Source organism: Dromaius novaehollandiae, chromosome 5 (genome assembly GCF_036370855.1).
Source record: "Dromaius novaehollandiae isolate bDroNov1 chromosome 5, bDroNov1.hap1, whole genome shotgun sequence".
Lineage (NCBI taxonomy): Eukaryota > Metazoa > Chordata > Aves > Casuariiformes > Dromaiidae > Dromaius > Dromaius novaehollandiae.
This window is the reverse complement of record NC_088102.1, coordinates 29,156,540-29,175,231: the sequence shown is the minus strand read 5'-3', so window position 1 is coordinate 29,175,231 and position 18,692 is coordinate 29,156,540. Positions and strand designations below refer to the sequence as shown.

The 18,692-nt window shown below is 36.0% G+C and overlaps 1 protein-coding gene across 1 annotated transcript in view; it reads left to right on the top strand.

Annotated features, from left to right (window-relative positions):
• The window catches only part of BRMS1L (BRMS1 like transcriptional repressor), a 63,761-nt gene that overhangs the window by 31,479 nt on the left and 13,590 nt on the right, over positions 1–18,692 (top strand). Inside the window, exon 10 of the mRNA XM_064512348.1 lies at positions 16,779–16,868. Within this exon, the coding sequence (XP_064368418.1) occupies positions 16,779–16,868 (90 nt within the window). The remainder of the gene's footprint in view (positions 1–16,778; positions 16,869–18,692) is intronic.

The following is an 18,692-nucleotide window of genomic DNA, read 5'->3' as shown; positions in this document are numbered from 1 at the left end:
AAGGTAGACCTATAAAAAGAAGCATCAATAATAAGAAGGATTAAGTAATGCGGTGAGGAGTCGCTTCAGTACTGTTGCAAATTAGTAACCTATTTAATATGATACCTTTACCATGAGATGAATACAAATCTCAAGCAAAAGTTTTGGAGGAAAAAACCTGAATGTGTTACTCTATGAACATGAACCGTTTAATTACACGTGCTTTAAAATAGCTTAAACGGATTATGTCAATGTTTCTTATTCTATAAAAGCATATTTACAGATTCATATCCTTGCTATAGGGTCTACACTTGCTATTTAAAACATCATTTTATGCATGTCTCATTCAAAAGGTGATTCTTAGAAGTAATAGAATGGAGATGCATAACAAGTTCATATTAACACTTTTGAGTTGTAAATCAATTTTTCTGGTGGATTAGTACAGTTGCAATCAAACTACGATTTATGAGACAATTTCATAACAACCTGTCAGAGGAATACCATCAAATCAGAAAACACTATAGGTGTAGTATGCATTTCAAATGAGCTAGCAGCTAGTATCAGCTGCCAGAAGAGGGCACTTTGAGGTTTCTTATGAAAGGCTGTTTATTTTTGAGGTTTAACTTGTGTTCTCAAAATTTTCTTTTTCTTTCTTGTATGGTAAAATTCCATTGTTTAAAGTTTAGAAGAATAGTAGTGATTGTTACTTCTCTTTGTTAGCTTAACTCTGTACGGGACCACATCTGCTATTTATAAACCTGGGATGTACGTTTCCATGGAAGGATCTGTTATTTACTGTGTGTCTCAACGTGTGGCCATGGGTGGCAGGCAGAAATTGGTTAGCTTTCCATTTTGTAGAAAATATGGAATGATGGCATGTGATCCTTCTTCATTGTTCAGAGTGAGGGCAAGGAAGGACAAAGAAAGAAATCCTGTATCCAGTTCAGTGTATGGTTTTGTGTTCAGGTGATTTTGATTCTGAAACATGGCTAAAATAAAGCAATCTACCCCATCTAGTGTTTTCCTTGGAATGAAAAGGCAAGTACTTTATGTAGTGTGTCTTCACCTGTTTGCCAGGCTTCTGTGTGAAATGAATCTGTTTTATCGCATCTTATCCTGAAGAGCAGGTGTTCCCAGTGCTCTGCATCTCCTTGTTAAAAACAAATGATAGGAAGCTTCAAAGAGGGACGCAGAGAGCAAACTCTGTGACAGAGGTAAAGCGTTATCTGTCCCCTCCTGGCCCACTCAAGGCCGAAAGAGAAATAAAGGAAAAAAGGAGAAAGGAAAATCTTGAATTCTTGGAATTCTCTGGAATAGGAAGTAATTTCAGACCTGCCTGCCTACAAGTCATCCCTCCAGCAACCAATTGCTTCATCCTCGTGTGTGAGTGTCCTACATTTATACTGTTTTCTAAAGAATCTTTTATATTAGTAAAGGCACCCAGCTGTATCAGTACAAATATATCTTTAAACAAAAATTAACCTGAAAGATGCACTGATGTCCACTTTTTTTTTTTTTAATATGTTTAAACCCATTCAAGTCTTCTATAATTTGTTGTCTGCTACTGATAAGATTTCTGAAGCCAAAAACTTGCAAAGCTGCCTGAACTTTATTTAGCTACAAGTAAGGCTATTGCAGATACTGAACTGGTTGTGGAGGAAAAATAAAGCACTTTGTTTAAACAGAATTTTCAGAGATTTCAGATAATAATGAATAAATTAAATAAAAAATTAAAACCAAGGCCCAAAATTTCACTTTAACTACAGCCTGTAATGTAACAGAAAACCAAAAATTTTACAAAGAAGTTTAAAAGTGTGTGTGGGAGAAGGCCCAGAAAGGAGCACATATGACCCAAAAAACACTTGGACAGGCACACATTTCATGTTTACTAAGCCTTTCATCAATTGTTAAGAAATAAGTTTCTATTTTGCAATTTTAGGAAAGCTTCATTATAGGTGTTTGAATATTCTGAAGTGAAAAAACACATTTCATTAATACTTCCTATAAAACTTACCTCTATGACTAAAAAAATTTTTGAAATTTTTTCTGAATCTAAATGGGATTTTCAGCTAAACTTGTGTTTGCTAACTCTACCTGTCTTCTATGGAAGATGGTGACATTTTACTGAAAAATAACACCTGCAAACCAAAGATTCTAAAATGAGCCATCATTGAAGTGTCATGAAGTCCTTGCTTAGCTTCTGGAGATTAGAGAATTACACCTCCGATGGTGCACATTAAGGGATTCCTGTGATCTGCTAGGAGGAGTGATGACAACATTATGGGAAACATATTTCAGCGGGTCCAGAGAGAAGAATAGAGAAACAACACAGTGAAGTTATAAAACCTGTGAGCTATTGATGTAGCACTACTAAATCCAAGGGGCTCCTCTTTTTTTTGTAAATGCATTGAATTTAGCCAAAGTTTTAAGAAACACAGTTAATTGTCATTATTAAATTCTGTGTGTGTATGTAAAGCTAATTTGTGTTTGTCTAGAGCCTTGCCTTAAATGACCAAGTCATTTTCATTTGAAACCTTTGGCTGTGATTTTTCAGTTCGTTAAAAGATACGGGTTTTTTTCATGTTGTTGTTTTGGTTTTAAAGTAAATCTGGTACTTCAAATCACTTCTGTGCCATTGCAGGTAAAATATCTTCCTGTTCCTAAAACAGGAACTCCAACTCTTTGGTTATATTTTATTACATGTTATGCACAGCTATGTCTAACAGGAAAACAAAATGAGTAAATCAGCAACCCATAGCTACAGCTTAGAGATACAAACACTCTCTATGTTAAAAGTAATCCTAGAAGTTTTTATTTAACTTTCAAAATACCATCTGAAAAACAAGACTTGAGAGCAATCTGGCCAGAGAATAACTGCTGTTGGGTGTCTAGTAATTGATTATTAGTTTTGCATATTGATCAGTAGTTTTATTTGTGCATGACATGCTTAGTTGTATTTTGAACTGAGATTTCAGTGAAAAATGACTTATTTTTCTAAGAAGGTTGTATCTTAGCTGGGTGAGAAAAATGTGTAGGGATGACTACTTTTTGTCTAGTCTCCCAAGCCTTTTCTTACGGATGCACCTAATGCTAATGAGAAACTGTCCTAACTTTTCATATGTTTCATAGAAGCAGCAGACACTATCTGCAAGATTATTATGGAACTAGTATAGAAGAGAGTTTACAAAGAGTTAGAAAAACTGTGTACTGCACTAAAGAAGAAACCAATAAAAAATCTTTCTGGATGTTTGAATACTCTGATCTGCTATGAACTCTAGTGACGGATTGCTTGTTCGGTCTCATTGTTTAGATGCTTTGGCATACTTAATGCTGCTGTGTAACACCTACTTACAAACTTGATTCTTGCTTTCAGAATCCCACTCCCTCCAATATGAGTTACCTCTAATGCATACAATGAATAATGCGGTGGCCACTGGTTTCTCCCTTTGTTATAAGGTTGCAGACTCCTGGGTGTAATATTACACCCTGCTTGCAGGTAAGGAGAAATACTTCATGACAAGCAATGTATTCAAGTGTTATCGCTAGACACATTGTCTTATCTCCTACTAATGCAAAGCTGTCATCATTTACCCATCATCTTATAGGAATATGTTGTTAATTATTTGTTATCCTTTTACTGTGTATTCCCAGGCTTTGTGAAATACCAATTACTGGTATTCTGTGGCCTGCACTATACCATTGTTATACTTACTAATGTTATAAGTTCCTTGACCCTTAGACCATCTACAGCTTTCTAAAGCTGAGACGGTTCACTCTTTTCTTGATTCCTTGACTTTCTTTTAACCAGCCAAACAATTTCCAACCTTTCTTATCTTGGCAAACTGCTTGTAAAAGTTGCTTGCTTTCATTTTCCAACTTAGCTCTTGATTGTCTTGTTGTGAGGTCATGGCCTTCAATGAAGTATTTCGGTCAGGGTATTTATCTGGTCTGTTGACCAAATAGTATAGAAGAAGGGTGGCCAACATGTGACTCCAGAACAGTTAGCATAACTTCTGTGTCAGGGATAAAACTGCGTGACAAGCGGTAAAACTGTGCCATCTTGACTGAGAGGAGGAAAAAGGGAACTGGAAAAGGCTGCCAAGTCAGTACAGGAACCAGCTGCATGCTCCACCCAGCCTTGCTCTGTCCTACGACGGAACAACAGTACTGCTGGGAGCGTTGGTCTGTGGGCTGCATAGAAGGTCTCCTTCCCTTTTGCTGTCGAGTTTCAGCGGGGTATGTCTTGTGGACAAAAAGATGGATGTGTCAGAGGCAGAGAATGCTGGGCTTGGAAGGGTGCATGTCTACTGAGGCAGAGGCCTTGAGTGTGATGTAATAAGTAAATAACAGCTCTGAAGATTGTCCCAATTTATTTCAGCCTTTGCAACTCACAAATAGCAAAAATACAAACTGTCACATCTTTGTGATAAGAGAGATGACTATATTGTGGAGAAAATCATAAACACAAAAATAATTTACCTTTTGCTAGTAAAGAATTACAGCTTTCCTTCTAACATGTAATAATTATCTGGTGTGCTATCTCGAAAATAGCTGAACCTTAATTGCCACTGGTAAAATACAGTATTAGTCTGTATTTCAGATGATAAGAGATGGAGATATATCTACAGAATCTTCCTTTTCTGTCAGGTTCTTGAAAGTGACAGTTAAAGCACAAGTAGTTTATTTTAACCTTATTATTTGAATGTATCTTCCTGTAAAGATGAAGCATTGAGAATATAAATGACGTAACTTTGCTTGCAATCCTCTTTGCCAAGGTTAATTAGAGTAAATAATGAGATAACATGTCAACATGCATTCATTTCTTATCTTACTGAGCCTCCAAAGAAGATTAGGTGGCTAGTGAGTATTTTAATTCTAAATGTGTGGTCTCCTACCTTCAAGTATATTCAAGAGAAGAAAATCTTTTCATAATCACCATTGGGGGAAAAAGTAAAGGACCGTGTTTAAGAGGAATGGGGGCTGAAAAAGTATATATTTTCAGATTTTCTCAAAGAGTAAAAGATGTGGCAAAAAATTCTGAAGAATATCAAATTTCATCTTTTAAAAGGAAATACAGTTTTGTTTTTTTAATGTGTATTCTTAAGTATCAAGGAAGACCATAATTACAGAGTATCATATTTCTCTAACTGAAATAAGCTGGGAAGCTCACACTGACTCGATCGTGAGACAAAGAGGGCTTTCTATCAGGAAACCTGATGTAAAGTATTAATCGAAGTGAGCTTATGGTAGACACGACAGATAGCAAAGTGCCTGGGGCGCATGCCCACAACTTCTGGGGACCAGAGTTCAACGTCCTGTTCTGTCATAGATTATTATAAGCCTATTGTGGGCAAGATCCGGAAGCAGTCATACAGCTGAATCTGTTCTTAAGCACTCCTGTTAATTATAGAACAGCAGCTCAGTTGCTGCCTCACAGAATGGCCTGAATGCTGCCATAGAAATAAGAAATTTAGTTGAGAATCCTACCTCTGAAACAGTTTCCCCACCTCCCCCCATCCCTCCTCACTAGTTTTATCTCTAACTATATTGCTAGCAGAGTCAGTTCTGTAAGTTGGAGACAGCCTGTTGAAAACATAGGATGCTGTCTAGTTGTGAGAGCAATTGTTTAGCATGCGAAAGACCTATTTGGTAGTGGTAATTATATACTAACACATATCCACAAAATATTAATAAGAACTTAAGTTTCTGTGTTTATTATGCAATAAGTTGTGAATGCCCCAGTCCACAGTACCTGAAATTTGGTGCTTACAGTGCTTTGCAAGGTGTGGGATGTGTAACTTCATTTCTTCAGAATCTGGCAGGACATTGATTCATGTTTGAACCAAGGATGTTCTCACTACCTGCAGATGACCCTTCCGTGTGTATGCTTGCTCTAGCGAAAAGATTCTTCAAGGCTCAGCCTCTCAGTTCCTAAATACTGCTGGGAATTTGGCTCTTAGTCTCTGGGTGTGCTTGTCCCCATTTGTAAAGTAGCACTTTCTCAGTGGGAAGTTGAGGTTTAATATGTTAATATGCTTAATGTGCAGTTTGCTTGGATGATTTGGTTGTGAGAACCCTAATTGGGATAAATATAGCCTGTTAAGTTACATGGAATGTATTTTAAGCCCAATACAATAAACAAATTGTTCTGCATTTAAGATATGAATCAGAGGAACAGGATCCAAACAAACACTTTTCACTGGAAGGATTATGAAGTATGTGTAACCTGAGAAACCTGTGTATGGTATGTAAGTCACAGCTGACCATATTATTTTTAACCATTTTAATAGAATGAATCAAAACACAAATCAGTTTCATAAATGAATTATCTCTGTTTCAAAAACTTACTTTTTCTGAATTATCCCAAACATCCTAAAATTCAGCACCTGCACAAAAGTTGTGAGATGCTGCGATAAAGGGTACTATTAATTGCAAAACTGTTACTAGATTCTCATACTTACCCAGATTCTTTCATTCTCTTATTGCGTGGTCTTGCTACTTGTATGACTGGTATACTCATCAAATCTCTAAATAGAAAGCAAGGGAAGGCTTTCTGGACTGAAATATATTTTTGTTATTTTTTAAAATTCTTTCTTCCAGTGTTTTCCTTTTAAATAATTTAAGAGGCATATAAATATTCGTAATGATTAGGCAGTAGTCAGCCAAATCCAACATGCCTACAAATGAACCATTTTTAATCAGGCTTCATCAGAATTGAGCTCTATCATAAAAATCTCCCATGCAACTCAGAGAAAGCTGTTTCTCATTTTAAGTAATCCTCTTTGTGTGTGTTTGTTTTGTGTTTTTGCCTTCACAGGGTATAAATAGCCCAGTGTTGTTTGGAATGGCATAGAATAAAAATGTTTCCCTAGTCGTGTTGTGTTCAGGGTATAGTTTGTTTTATTATTGTATTTTATAATTTGTTAAATTTGTTACAGAAAACTAACCAGATTGTGCTCATATTTTTATTTTGTGAAGAACGCAGTCACAGCAGGGATTATCTCCTGATACCTGATATCAAGCTAATTTCATTATCTCTGATTTTAAACTTTGGAAATACAGCTAATCAGACCGTAGGTAGCAACTGCTGATAATCATTTGGAAAAGTTTTCAGCATTGCCAACATTTGAATTTGACCTCCCTCACTTGGAAGGAATATGGTTTTGTATTCCCCATAAATTTACAGCAGTATCTGGTGTATATTTGTAGTGCTGTATGTAAACTTCATATGGATGGCTTTCAGAAACCCAAGGACGTTAAATCATATTGACAGACGCTTTACCTCTAAATTGGGTCCAGTGCCTAAGATATGAAGTCTGCTCTGCAAGTATAATGGCTCAGAACTTCTCATTAAAAGTCATATTTGTAAAATGAAAGAAAAAAAAAAAAGGAATTTTTATCATTGGTGATGAGTTTGTGTGATAAGTGGTAACCACAACTACCAGCAATTTGTTTCTTTTCAGTTCAGTGAACATGTCATGCTTCTCACGTGGATGTAAATTTAGCCTGTTCAGCTGTTGCTTTTGAATAGTTTGTAACATGCATAAGCATTCTTTCATCCCAAGTGGACTGATTTATTAAAATTACTGCCCTGGACAGTTCTGCTGGTACTGACTGTGTCATATTTTGTAAGGTTTACTATTTTGCTTGTAATGAGATGAAGCCAATATTTTAAGCTACGTTTTTGAGGAGCACTTTTGTAGTTCAGGACCCTAGCCTATAGTAAATAAACCATCAGTGATTTTCTCTCTTTTTTTTCTCCTTTCCCAGATTGCCAGCAAAAACTCGTGCATAAAGTAGATAGTGTTGGCAAAAACTCGTGCATAAAGTATTGCTCCAACCTGTATTATATGTGGCCCACAAAGGCAATTGCAGTGTGGGTTGGGCAGCCACTCTCCTAGTTCTAGGGTTACAAACGTCCGATCAGGACTGCATGCAGGAGAAGCAGGTCTGAGCCTGCTATCACTATTACTAGTGGAAGCAGCAGAAATCTAGTAGTCAGGGTGGCAGTTTTCTGTCCTCTTCAAAGTATTCTCATTCCCCCCTAAGGAACTCTCGGTGATTCAAAAACAAGAGGCCGAAGTTGTGGCTGGTAGAACAGGAGCAAGAGTGAACTTCACCTTCAACCTTCAGGTGTCCTAGGGGAGGGGAGGTTTAAGAGGCAGAAGAAGAAGAGGCAGTAATGTAAGCCATTCTCTCCTACCCACAGGGTTTCCCACACTGTGCAGCAACGTGCTTTCTCTGAAAAGAGCGTTACTTACCTCTTACTGCTTTGTCAACTGTTTGTAATTAACCAAGTTCAGAAGCTGTTAGAGTGAAAGGATGGATGGACAGACAGATAAATGAACACATAGTATAGCTGAATAAGGCTCCTTTCCTTAGGAAACTAAGCTTGGTATGTGTATTTAGTATGGAAAATAGTGAGCAAGTAAACTAAAGTCATTAACAAACTATATATAGGATTCTCTTTTATAGTTGTCTTTAGAAAACTTGCAAAAACGTTATGTTTTATTGGGTTTTGTTTCTCTGGATCTTTGTTCATATCTATGTTATAGGCATATGCTATGTAAAGCATATACTATTATAATTCATGTGTTTATGGTAAACTTAATCCCAAATACTAAAACTACTACTTAGTGTCCTTACTTGTTTTCTTGATATGCTGTAGCCTGAAAGTTATCACAGAATAAATAATTTCTTTTCTAAGATGTGTGGAAGAAATCTAATATAATTGCATAAAGAGCATTATGGACATATTTTAGAATCATGTATGTGTATCAGCATGTTTAGGAACTTAACTTCTGTAGTTGGTACAACAATTTTAAATATGTTTAATAGACATTGATTTTTCATCGGGTGTTTTTTTAAATACTTTTGAGACAGTGTCAAATTTTTCAGGAAAGCAGAAGAATAAACAGAATTTAGGGATTTGTGAGTTGGCCAACCAACAGGGAATTGCCACATGCATCAGGAATGTTAGCAGGCATTCTCCATGGCACACTAAAGAGAAAGGTAAAATCAGATGATACTGGTCTGTGTTGCTGGCATTGCTCTAGAGGGTGTAGATAGAAGGAGAAAAGAGTAGTACTATTCTAGTTGCTGTGAATGCCTGTTATTAAATTCCAGATGTTTAGCTTTTTTTTTTTTTTAATATACTGTAGATAAGCTTATTGATGTTGTTTTAGCTCTGTACATTTCAGATACTATCAAAATAGGAAGCCCAGTGCTATACCTGAGAAACCTGTAGATAAACTTTTGCATTCCTGGAAGGCCTTACTGAAGTTGTAATAGAAGAGAAGATCAGGCATTTGGCTTTTAGAGAAGAAATCAAGGAATTACTATCTGTCTGACTTTATATTTGAAGCTTGTGTAGTGCTTTAGTGTTAAAACTGCTCTGCCTCTATTTCTGCCATTGATAATATTCCCTCCAAGTTGGTAGGTACAGAGGTGAGCTATAGCACCAATTCAAATTGCCGTTGACTCTGCATAATATATATTTTGTCTTTTAAAAAAAATTGCGTAAGATCACTATTATTTTTAAATAATATTCTGGAATATCTAGAAGGCTTTTAGAAAGCTGTAGATTTTTTTCTTTGGATGGCCTGTGATTTAAAATAAAGCAAAACTATTTATCACTTCTGCATATGGTAACCTGTACACAGAAAATGTGGAATCAAGTGACTAGTGGTTAAATATGTGCAGGTTTAACTTATATGAATTCAGGGTTATGTATTGAAGACCTAGAGGAATGTGGAGTCCTTCTGACAACGCAGTGGCTGAAGTACCATATTTCCTTCTCTGATTTATTTTTTCAGTTAAATGCTCTTCACAGTTTGCCATTGGGTTTTGTGAACACTTGGGTTGGTACAGTACAGCTGGGAGAAATGGAAAATGTATTCTTGTGTGTCATGCCTGCTTAAATAGACCTCAAAGGATAGGCTGAGACATCTGAGGTCTGCAGCTGTTGGATAAGGATTTCAGAGGTGATAATATGTGTGTACTTTTAAGAGTCATGTAGTAAGCTGGGTTGGTTTACACTGCAAGGTTCTTGATTTTGTGGAATGTTGGAAATTTCACAGCAACTTCTCTTAATTCAATAACTATTTGTTAATTTAAAAGCGAAAATAGTAATGCATTGTTACACTAGCATCTATTTTCCTTTTAAATGAGCTTAGTTTATTTTTCAGTCTTAATTTGTGTGCAATGAATGCTCACCTCTAGCAGCTTTTATCTGCCATTAATGATGACATTAATTTTCCTGTAATCCAGGAGCAAAGATTTATGATTTTTGGAATAAATATGTATGTGAACTTGTGGCGCATTGAGGGTGTGCAGGTAGTTTGATTAATACAAGGAAATGTAGTACTCTGTGCAGTTTCCCTGCATTTACACAACATGCATGAAATACTTGATCAGTGAAAGAGTGTGGAATCTCTGTTCTGTTCTGTTGCTATAAGTAAGTGGTAAATGTTTACTAGTATGTGTTAGTAAATCTTAAGATGTTCAACATAACAGCCTTCTTTTAAAAAGCAATTTCAGATGTGGTGCACTTGTATATGAGACAGAATTTAATAAATTAATCAATGTATAAGAGGATTCACTTCACTACAGTGTTATCAGGTTTTCCTGATGTGTTATTGAAAGAAACTGTAAATTAACCTCTGTGTTTTCCTCTCTAGTATAAAAAGCACAATGTATTTCCAGAACAAAAGCTTAAAAAAGAAGTCATCTTTGAGTTTTAGTAAATATTGAAGAGATACTTTTGATGTATAATGATTCTTGTCTGCACAGATTGTTTTGTCATACAGCAGGGGTTTTTCTTCTAACAACAGATAAATGTACTTGTCTATTCTCAACAAATATTTTTCTGTAATAAATAAAAAAATAAATAAAAGCCAGCCCTTTCAAAATGATATTCAAGCTGCTTTATCTTTTGACCTTGGCCCCCCATGATTGCCAACTGCCAGTTTTAGGCTAACTACCTGGATCTGATATCCCCTGTGGTTGTATATGTCACCTCAAGTGCATTTAAAGAACGTGTATCAGTGCTGTCCACAAAGGTAAAGCAGAGAAGTAGATGAATGTAGTGTTCTTTGATATATATCTCCATTTCTCTCTGCTACTTCTCCACATCAAATTATGTATGTCTTAGCAAGATCTCGATGTTCCTAGTTAAAGCCAGTTTAAGTGATATTTTGTAACTTTTTGGGGGGTAATAGTAGGAACCCAGAGCTGTGGAAGGGACTTCAAGTGGTCATCTTGTCTATTCCTCAGCATGGCCTCAGCCTGGCCTTATCCTAGGAGTAATTTATCATTCCTCATGGATGCTTTCTTGATCTGGCCTGAAGAATCTCCAGTGATGGAGACTTGACAAGCCCTCTGGGAAGTCTATTCCACTATCTTGCTATTAGAAAATGATCTCAAAATCTGGATTAGATGGCTGTTGCTGGAATTTAATGCCATTATTGCTTGTCCAATGCAGCGTGAACATGGAGAAAAGACTACTCCCTTTCCAAAGCAGCTTTTCATGTAATGCAGGATAGTTACTATATTGTCCATACATCCTCTCATCTTAAGGCTAAGAAATCCAATTTGCTTAATCTTGATTCTTTGCTAGACCTCTGGTCATTCTCATCACCTTCCTCTGAACTCCAGTAGTGATCTATCTCTTAAACTAAGTAGTTTGCCTGCTTTTTAGCAGCGGATATTTCTTGTGAAAGAAATTTACCATTGCCAACCCCAAGAGGGAGAAACGGGTACAGGAGTATGTAACTGTTTCTTGAGAGAGCTCATACTATAGCTAAGTCCAGATTCTGCTCACTCAGCAGACCAGAAGCAGAAATAAACTGTTTTATCAGCACAGTGGTTAAAGGACTGACCTGTTTCTCATGGTCAGGTGGGGCAGAAGCTAGACATTTGAGGTCCCCACTTTGAGTTGAGTAGAACATATTGAACTTCAGTTTCATGAACCAGCTGAATGCCCTACCAGCTGGAATTAACCCTTCTGGAGCCCATTTCTTTTCAGGTAGGAAACTGAATAGACTACTCAAGCAAGTGACATAGCTGGGCAACTAAATCCAGATTGGATCCACAGCTGGAGATCCTGAAAGGTATCTGCACAACCGGAGATATATATTTATCTGGCCATATGCAACAAATTTGGCATGTTATTGCTTTTCGTTGTATTTTGGCTTCCTTGCAAAGCTGATTTCTGAGGGCTTTTTCATTTGGTTGCCTTGCTTCTTTGCATTCATTGTATGGGACCCTGGCGCCTTTCTTGCAGTGGAAACTGTAATAAGTAGATTCTTCTTAAGATTTAGCCCTAAATGCCTTAGGTTTGGAAAAATGACCTAGGCACCAAGTTTTCATTGAAAATCTTATGCCCCCATTAGTGGATACTTGTGAGACAAAAATTTTCAAGCTTCAAACTAAAAATGTTTGTAGTCATATGCCAGCTTGCATTATCCTATATAAAATTGTTAATCTCTTTGTTTTTTCTCTTGGCCAGTTGGCTCAGACCTTTTATCAATTATTAATACTACAAATAGTAGTACGTGTGTGTAAATATATTATATATGTGCACTTCTTTAATAAAGTATGTACATATATATATAAAATATTTTAAACTTTGTAAGTGAATATATTATTTTAGATGAGTACCCAAGAAAACATGCTCCAAATTGAAAAACAGGAATGGATATTCCCCGGCATATTGGTAATAGTTAGCTTAAAAAATAATAGTTTAAAGAAATATTAATATAGGAAAAGCACACTTGAAGGCAATAATGATACTTTCTTTTAAAGTTATCCTTCCACTGTCCCAGAAATCCAAACATTATGTATATTAAAACTGGAAAGACAATTGTTCCTAGCCTTTGTGCCTCAGAGTACCTGGAGATAATACTGGAAATGACTAGTCAGTCTTGTTCTAAAAAATCTGTTACAACATTTTTGATCTAAAATTACAATCTATTAAAAACTTACATTCCCATTAGAAAAGGGATACTTAAAAGTAAAAAATATTAAAGAACACTGTCCAAAGATTGAATTGTGTGTTTTATTTTGTGAAGTTTCTAAGGAGACGTGTGTGAAGGAACAGAATATAGATTTTTCATTTCTTTGTGAGTGAGACCTTTGCATTGAAGTGGACAGTGTTTTGCATAAAGTGCTACAATTTCTTAGAAGAGTGGTCTGAAAACATTTTAGTAGTCCTAAGCAAAGAACAGACACATTTTAAGAAGAGAACTTAGGTATCGTTTCAATGTTACCGTGAGGCTTGAAATTCAGGTTGGAAACACTAAGGTGTGGAAAAGTTAATGTCACATATGCACATATGCTTATTATATACATTTGTTGAAGTATTAATGCTTTTTTTTCCCCCGGTATAATACTTCTGAGTTTTTATTTTTGCCTAGTTAAAAAAAAAAAAGGCAGGAAAAAAAAAACAAAAAACCCTGGCCAGCTTCCTTCAGGATCAATTTGTAAAAATCAGTGATTGATGTATTGAATGCAAGGTCATTTTAAAACTACCACCGAGGTCACATTAGGAAATGTAGGGGTTTTGATGGTCAGTAGTTACTAAATAAGATAAGCTTGTTACTTCCAAGAGTGATCTGGTTTGCACCATTCATATGAGCAGGTCTTAAACATTCAAAGAATGGAAATGTAAGCACAGAGTTATTGGGAGATAAAAACTTTATTAACTGAATTGAACATTCAGTTCAATGAAAAAAAATGCTTGCTTAATTTGCACGCAAAACTTAAATGTGTCTCAGGAATGTAAATTTAAGTCCGTTTCAATTGTACTCTCAGAAATACAGAGTATCTTGTCTGTAATCTGTAAGTGGTTTGGGTATAATATTCTGCTTAATTTTCAGAATCATACATGCTGAATTCAGTTATTTCTGCACCTCTTCACCATGAGATCAGAACTTGGATCTACTGTGGTTGTAACTAGCAGTTAACAACTTTGCCTTTTTCTGCCTTTCGGTACAGTGCTGCCACAAGTCCTAAAGGTAGAATGACTGGATTGTTTGCTGTGTGGTAGTGGGATTTTGCCATGTTTTGTTTTTTAATTACCACTGCACTTTCAGCAGCTTGCTTTGTAAAGAAGACAGTAAGGGTTGGCCAGTAAATAACTAAATTGCTTAACGCACTGTTTACCTCACAGGACAGCAGGAAAGAGATTCTCTTGTTTTCATTAAAATACTAGTGCTTATTAATGCTAAAGTGCTTGCCCTGTAATTCATTAACTTCTTGGGGAGAGTCTTGCAAACACTTCCATTTAAAACATAGGTCTGGTTCTACTTTCTATTGGTGTACTTTTATACATTTAATAACATGGCATCTCTTATTCTCTGTTGAAATCTTCTAAACATATAAAAGTATGGAAATGAATGGGTTGCTTACAGGTTTGTGATGATAGATTCTGCCTGGGATTAATTATCCATGTGTGCATATATCTCATCCAGTGATTTCATTTTTTTTTTTTTTTACGTTCCTTTAATAGTCATGCAATGGGCCTGTGGTACTGAATCGATGAAAACCCTTTTCAAAGTCAAGACTTCACAGAATAAAAATACAGTATTTTTAAACAGTTAGGACTGTATTACATCTTGTGTTCATTTTTGAGATTTCCTGAAAGACCTAAAACTCTTCTCTTTAGAACTATGTGCTCTAAAGCTTTGAGGAGGATTATCTATTTACAGAAAATGATCTTCAATGGTTATATGACCTACTTGTTCACAGTTAACATTTCTTTCAACTTAAGCTCCTATGAGCTCGTGAAATTAAAAATAATACAATTCTTACACAAGAGGAGCTCTTGTAATATACTATCCTAACTGTAGGACGGTAAGATTTAAGATACCTAATTAAATCATCTAATCTTAGAACTCTGGTAAAACTTTTAAGAAATATGCATTGTAAAGTGCTGTATGCGTTCATCTCTTTCTTAAACACATGCCAGTTCTTTTTATATCTGTTTCATGTTAACATCTGCACATGTTGTTGCTCAGCTACAAAACACCTAAAAAAACCATTGTGTTATACAGGTATTCTGTTCTATGACTTTTGCCAAGATTCATATAGTGGATGCAGTATTTTCATTTACATTTTTGTTACAGCTGTATATTACAATAGTTACGATTTTCTATGAAGCAACTAGTGTACAAAATAGTCAAACACAGAGCAGTAATTAGTCTGGGAAAGATCAAAGTGTGCTCTTCTAAACCAGACAATTCAACGTGGGTGAGCAAAACCAACAATCTTTCTTTTGCCTTGGTCTCTTATTAATTTTCACTCTTATTTGTTGCAGAGCAGATGCTTTCCTGTCAATCCAGTGCACTACTCTAAAAAATCTGTTTTGTTGTCACAAATACAATTTCAATGGGCTTAGCAATAATAACTACTTTTTATTTAACCCTTCTTTTCTGAAAATGGCTTGCAAGAGGAAGATGTTCCTTGAGCAAAAGAATCTCAGAATACATCACAGAAAAAGTGTTATATAGTTACCATGATATACCATATACCATAGTATATCATGATGTGAGTTGATGTTTTTTTTTCTGAGTGACAGATAGAAATCATGTGTGATTTAGGAAAAAAAAAAAAGAAGAAAGAAAGAAAGAAAGAAAAAAGTGAATTACAGCCAAATACTCTAAGAAGTTGCTGAGGTGGAGTGGTAGTATTTATAGCCCACCATTAGTCCTGTCAGCAGAAAGATTTCTTCCTTAATGCACCCTGCTGAACTAGATGATCTCTTGAAATCTATTTCAGCCCTGCATTTTTATGATTTCATGGCAATAGCTCTGTATTTTGGCTAGTATTTGAGGTCCTGTTCTCTCTCCTTTCTTTGCCCTGTTTTCTCAAATGGCTAAGGCAAGAAAGAGGTTTGGTTCAGGTTACTTGCTCTTAACAGCTCAGGCTGCTACTGCATCCTGTAAGAAGGGAAGAGGTCGGGAGCATGTTTGTGTGTCAGTATGAGACGGATGGAGTGTGAGATGGTGGAAAAGGAACTTCTCACAGAGCAGGAGAGGAAAAACGGTAAGCCTACTCCCCCTCGAGAGCTGCAGGAGGAAATGGCTAAGGCAAGTTTACACACTAGTGTAGGAGATAGAGGAGCTCCAGAAAAGATTAGGATATAGGGGAATAAGAAGAAAGAGCCGTACTAACATCATGACACGTGAATAGCATGATAGCCAAAGTATTTCCTTCCTTTTATTGTTTCTCTCTCTGCCTGCCTGGTGAAGAGTATTTTTATAGTCACCTATATGGAGGTGGGAGAAATTAGGTGGGGTGGGCTTCTGTATGGCTTTAGGCAAGGATCACCATTGTCAGATGCTGTTCTGAATTATGACCCCCATAGGGTTGTCCCACTTTTTGTGAACACCTGGTAGTTCATTGCAGAAGTGAAGGGCTGTCTGTCTTTGCCTGGCTGAGAACTGGATAGAAGGTTTACCAAATTAAGGAAAAGAGGCAGTGCTTGCTTTCTTCTAGCACTGGTGGTAGAACTAATATTCACTCCCAATTTTAACTTTTGCAGCACTGAATAACTGGAGTCAAGTACTTCCATCTGTAACACTAGTTCTCTATGCTGAAAGTACTAACAGTTTTCATAGTTACCTAAAAACATGGATGACCCCCTCTGGTCATTACATCTTTCCCGCACAGATTTGTGACCATTTAAATGTACACACATTTTTCATTTATGATATAAATCCAGATACACTTTTTCTATAAGTTACCTGTAGGCACACTCTTGTAACAATTTTTTTTTTGTTCATTTCTTTGCATTACAGAATGGTCAAGAGTGTGTGCAGCCCTGATCAGACTGGAAAGCTGCACTGGCCTAAGCTAACAGGAGAACTGTATCTATCTTACAGTCTGCGGTAAGTCTGTGTACTGTAATGCCAAAAAGTTGTGTGCATTGTAAAGCTTGAGTGGAGTTTGGGCGTTTGTTTTATGTTTATGTTTTATTTCTTTGCATTCAATACAGACATTGTAGTAAAATAGGATTCTTGAGTAATCAGATACCAGGATAGTGATTATTGCCTTGTTTAGCGCACAGTGTAGGCAAGCTAATTATGAATTCTTATGGCATGCCTATTGCCTGCAATGGGAATGGTCTCTGTCATCACAAATCCATTGCTTTAGTGGAGATGGCAGTTGTCATTTTTAACATATGAGCAACCTATTTGAGTTTAAGTTTTAGATTATGAGACAATTGTAAACACATTTAATTCAGATAACTGTAATGCAGTTTTTTAAACATGCTGTGAAAGCCTTAAAAACATGTCTTTGAAAAGAAATGCTGCTTTCTCATTGAAGAAAGAGAACTCTTTCTCTTACTACTGTTGTTCTCTTCTTCGAAGTGACAGCATCTAAGATCTATATAAAGCTAAAGTACTGTGTATGATTAGCACGATGTGATAATTAGGTAGTTGACCTACTCAAAGAATTTGTAAGGCACAGAACTTTTTTTAGTCAGTCATAAATATCACACAATGGAGAACTAAGCTGCTACTTCCCATTTAAAATGGGGCCATGTGTTAAGCCAACCCTAATATTAAACATGTAGCTATTCTTCGCTTTTTCATTGGATTAGAGAAATAAATCTTGATCTTTTCTTCCGTTTTTTTTTTTTTTTTTCATGATATCAACTTGTATTTCAGAAAATGGTCCTGTTCTGTATTTGGATCCGTACATATGCATATAGCATTAAAAAACATTGAAAGAAAGATTTGTTTTAGTTAAAGACTTTGCTTTAGTCAAAGGAATTATTCCTCTGATTATAGACGGACAGGTATGTAAGTGTGTTTGTAGATGTAAGGCCATATGCATATAAACTTGCAGTCCTTATTATATGTTCTTGTACCAGAAAACACTGAGGACACCTGGATAAAATAGGAGGAATCATCAACATTTTAAGCCCTAACATTATTTAAAAAAAAAAAAAAGAAAAAAAGAAAAAAAAAAAAAAAGAAAAGGCAAGTTATTAATTGTGATTTTTAGGAATATAGTTTTGGGGCCTTTTTATTCTAAGATATTACCTTTATTCTAAGATAGTTTGGCATGTTCTTTGACAACAGGAGTTATGTAAAAAGAGAGTTACTGTGCTATCCGGGTACCATAGCCTACCAATCATTTCTCTGGGAGGAGGCACCAGATTCCTAAATTCTTTCTGCAATGCAGGCAGCAAAGTGAAAGTGTTACTTTCAAATGTAGAGAATTTGAGATGTGGAGGGAGAGGGCTAGCTGTGAAATTATTGCAGTTTGAGTTTTGGGCCTCCATTTTTGTGTGTATTCATAAAGGCAGCAAAGATTTAGTCATGCAAGCGCGCAGGAGTTTCTTTCCCACCTCACAATTTAAGTTCCACAGAGATCTGCTGAACCTTCAAGGTCATATGCATGCCGAATAGAAGAGGAGGAAAATAATGAAAAGCAGATGATTCAATGCTAACTAAAAAGAGCTTGTGCTTGGAGCAAATTAGTTTGAAGAAGAGGTTTTAATGGAGAAATTAGTTTCCCCCCTGTGTTACCCCAGTAGAATCTTTAGGCTATCCTTTTGAAATTGTGCAGCAATGTTTACAATGAAAACATGAAAAAAAAAATTTTCTTCTGAAATACAAATCTCTAAGCAGTTCTAATTATAATGAAAGTTTTTACAAAATGCGTAATGAAGATAAAAAAGCTCTCAAGAGTTCCTGAAGTCT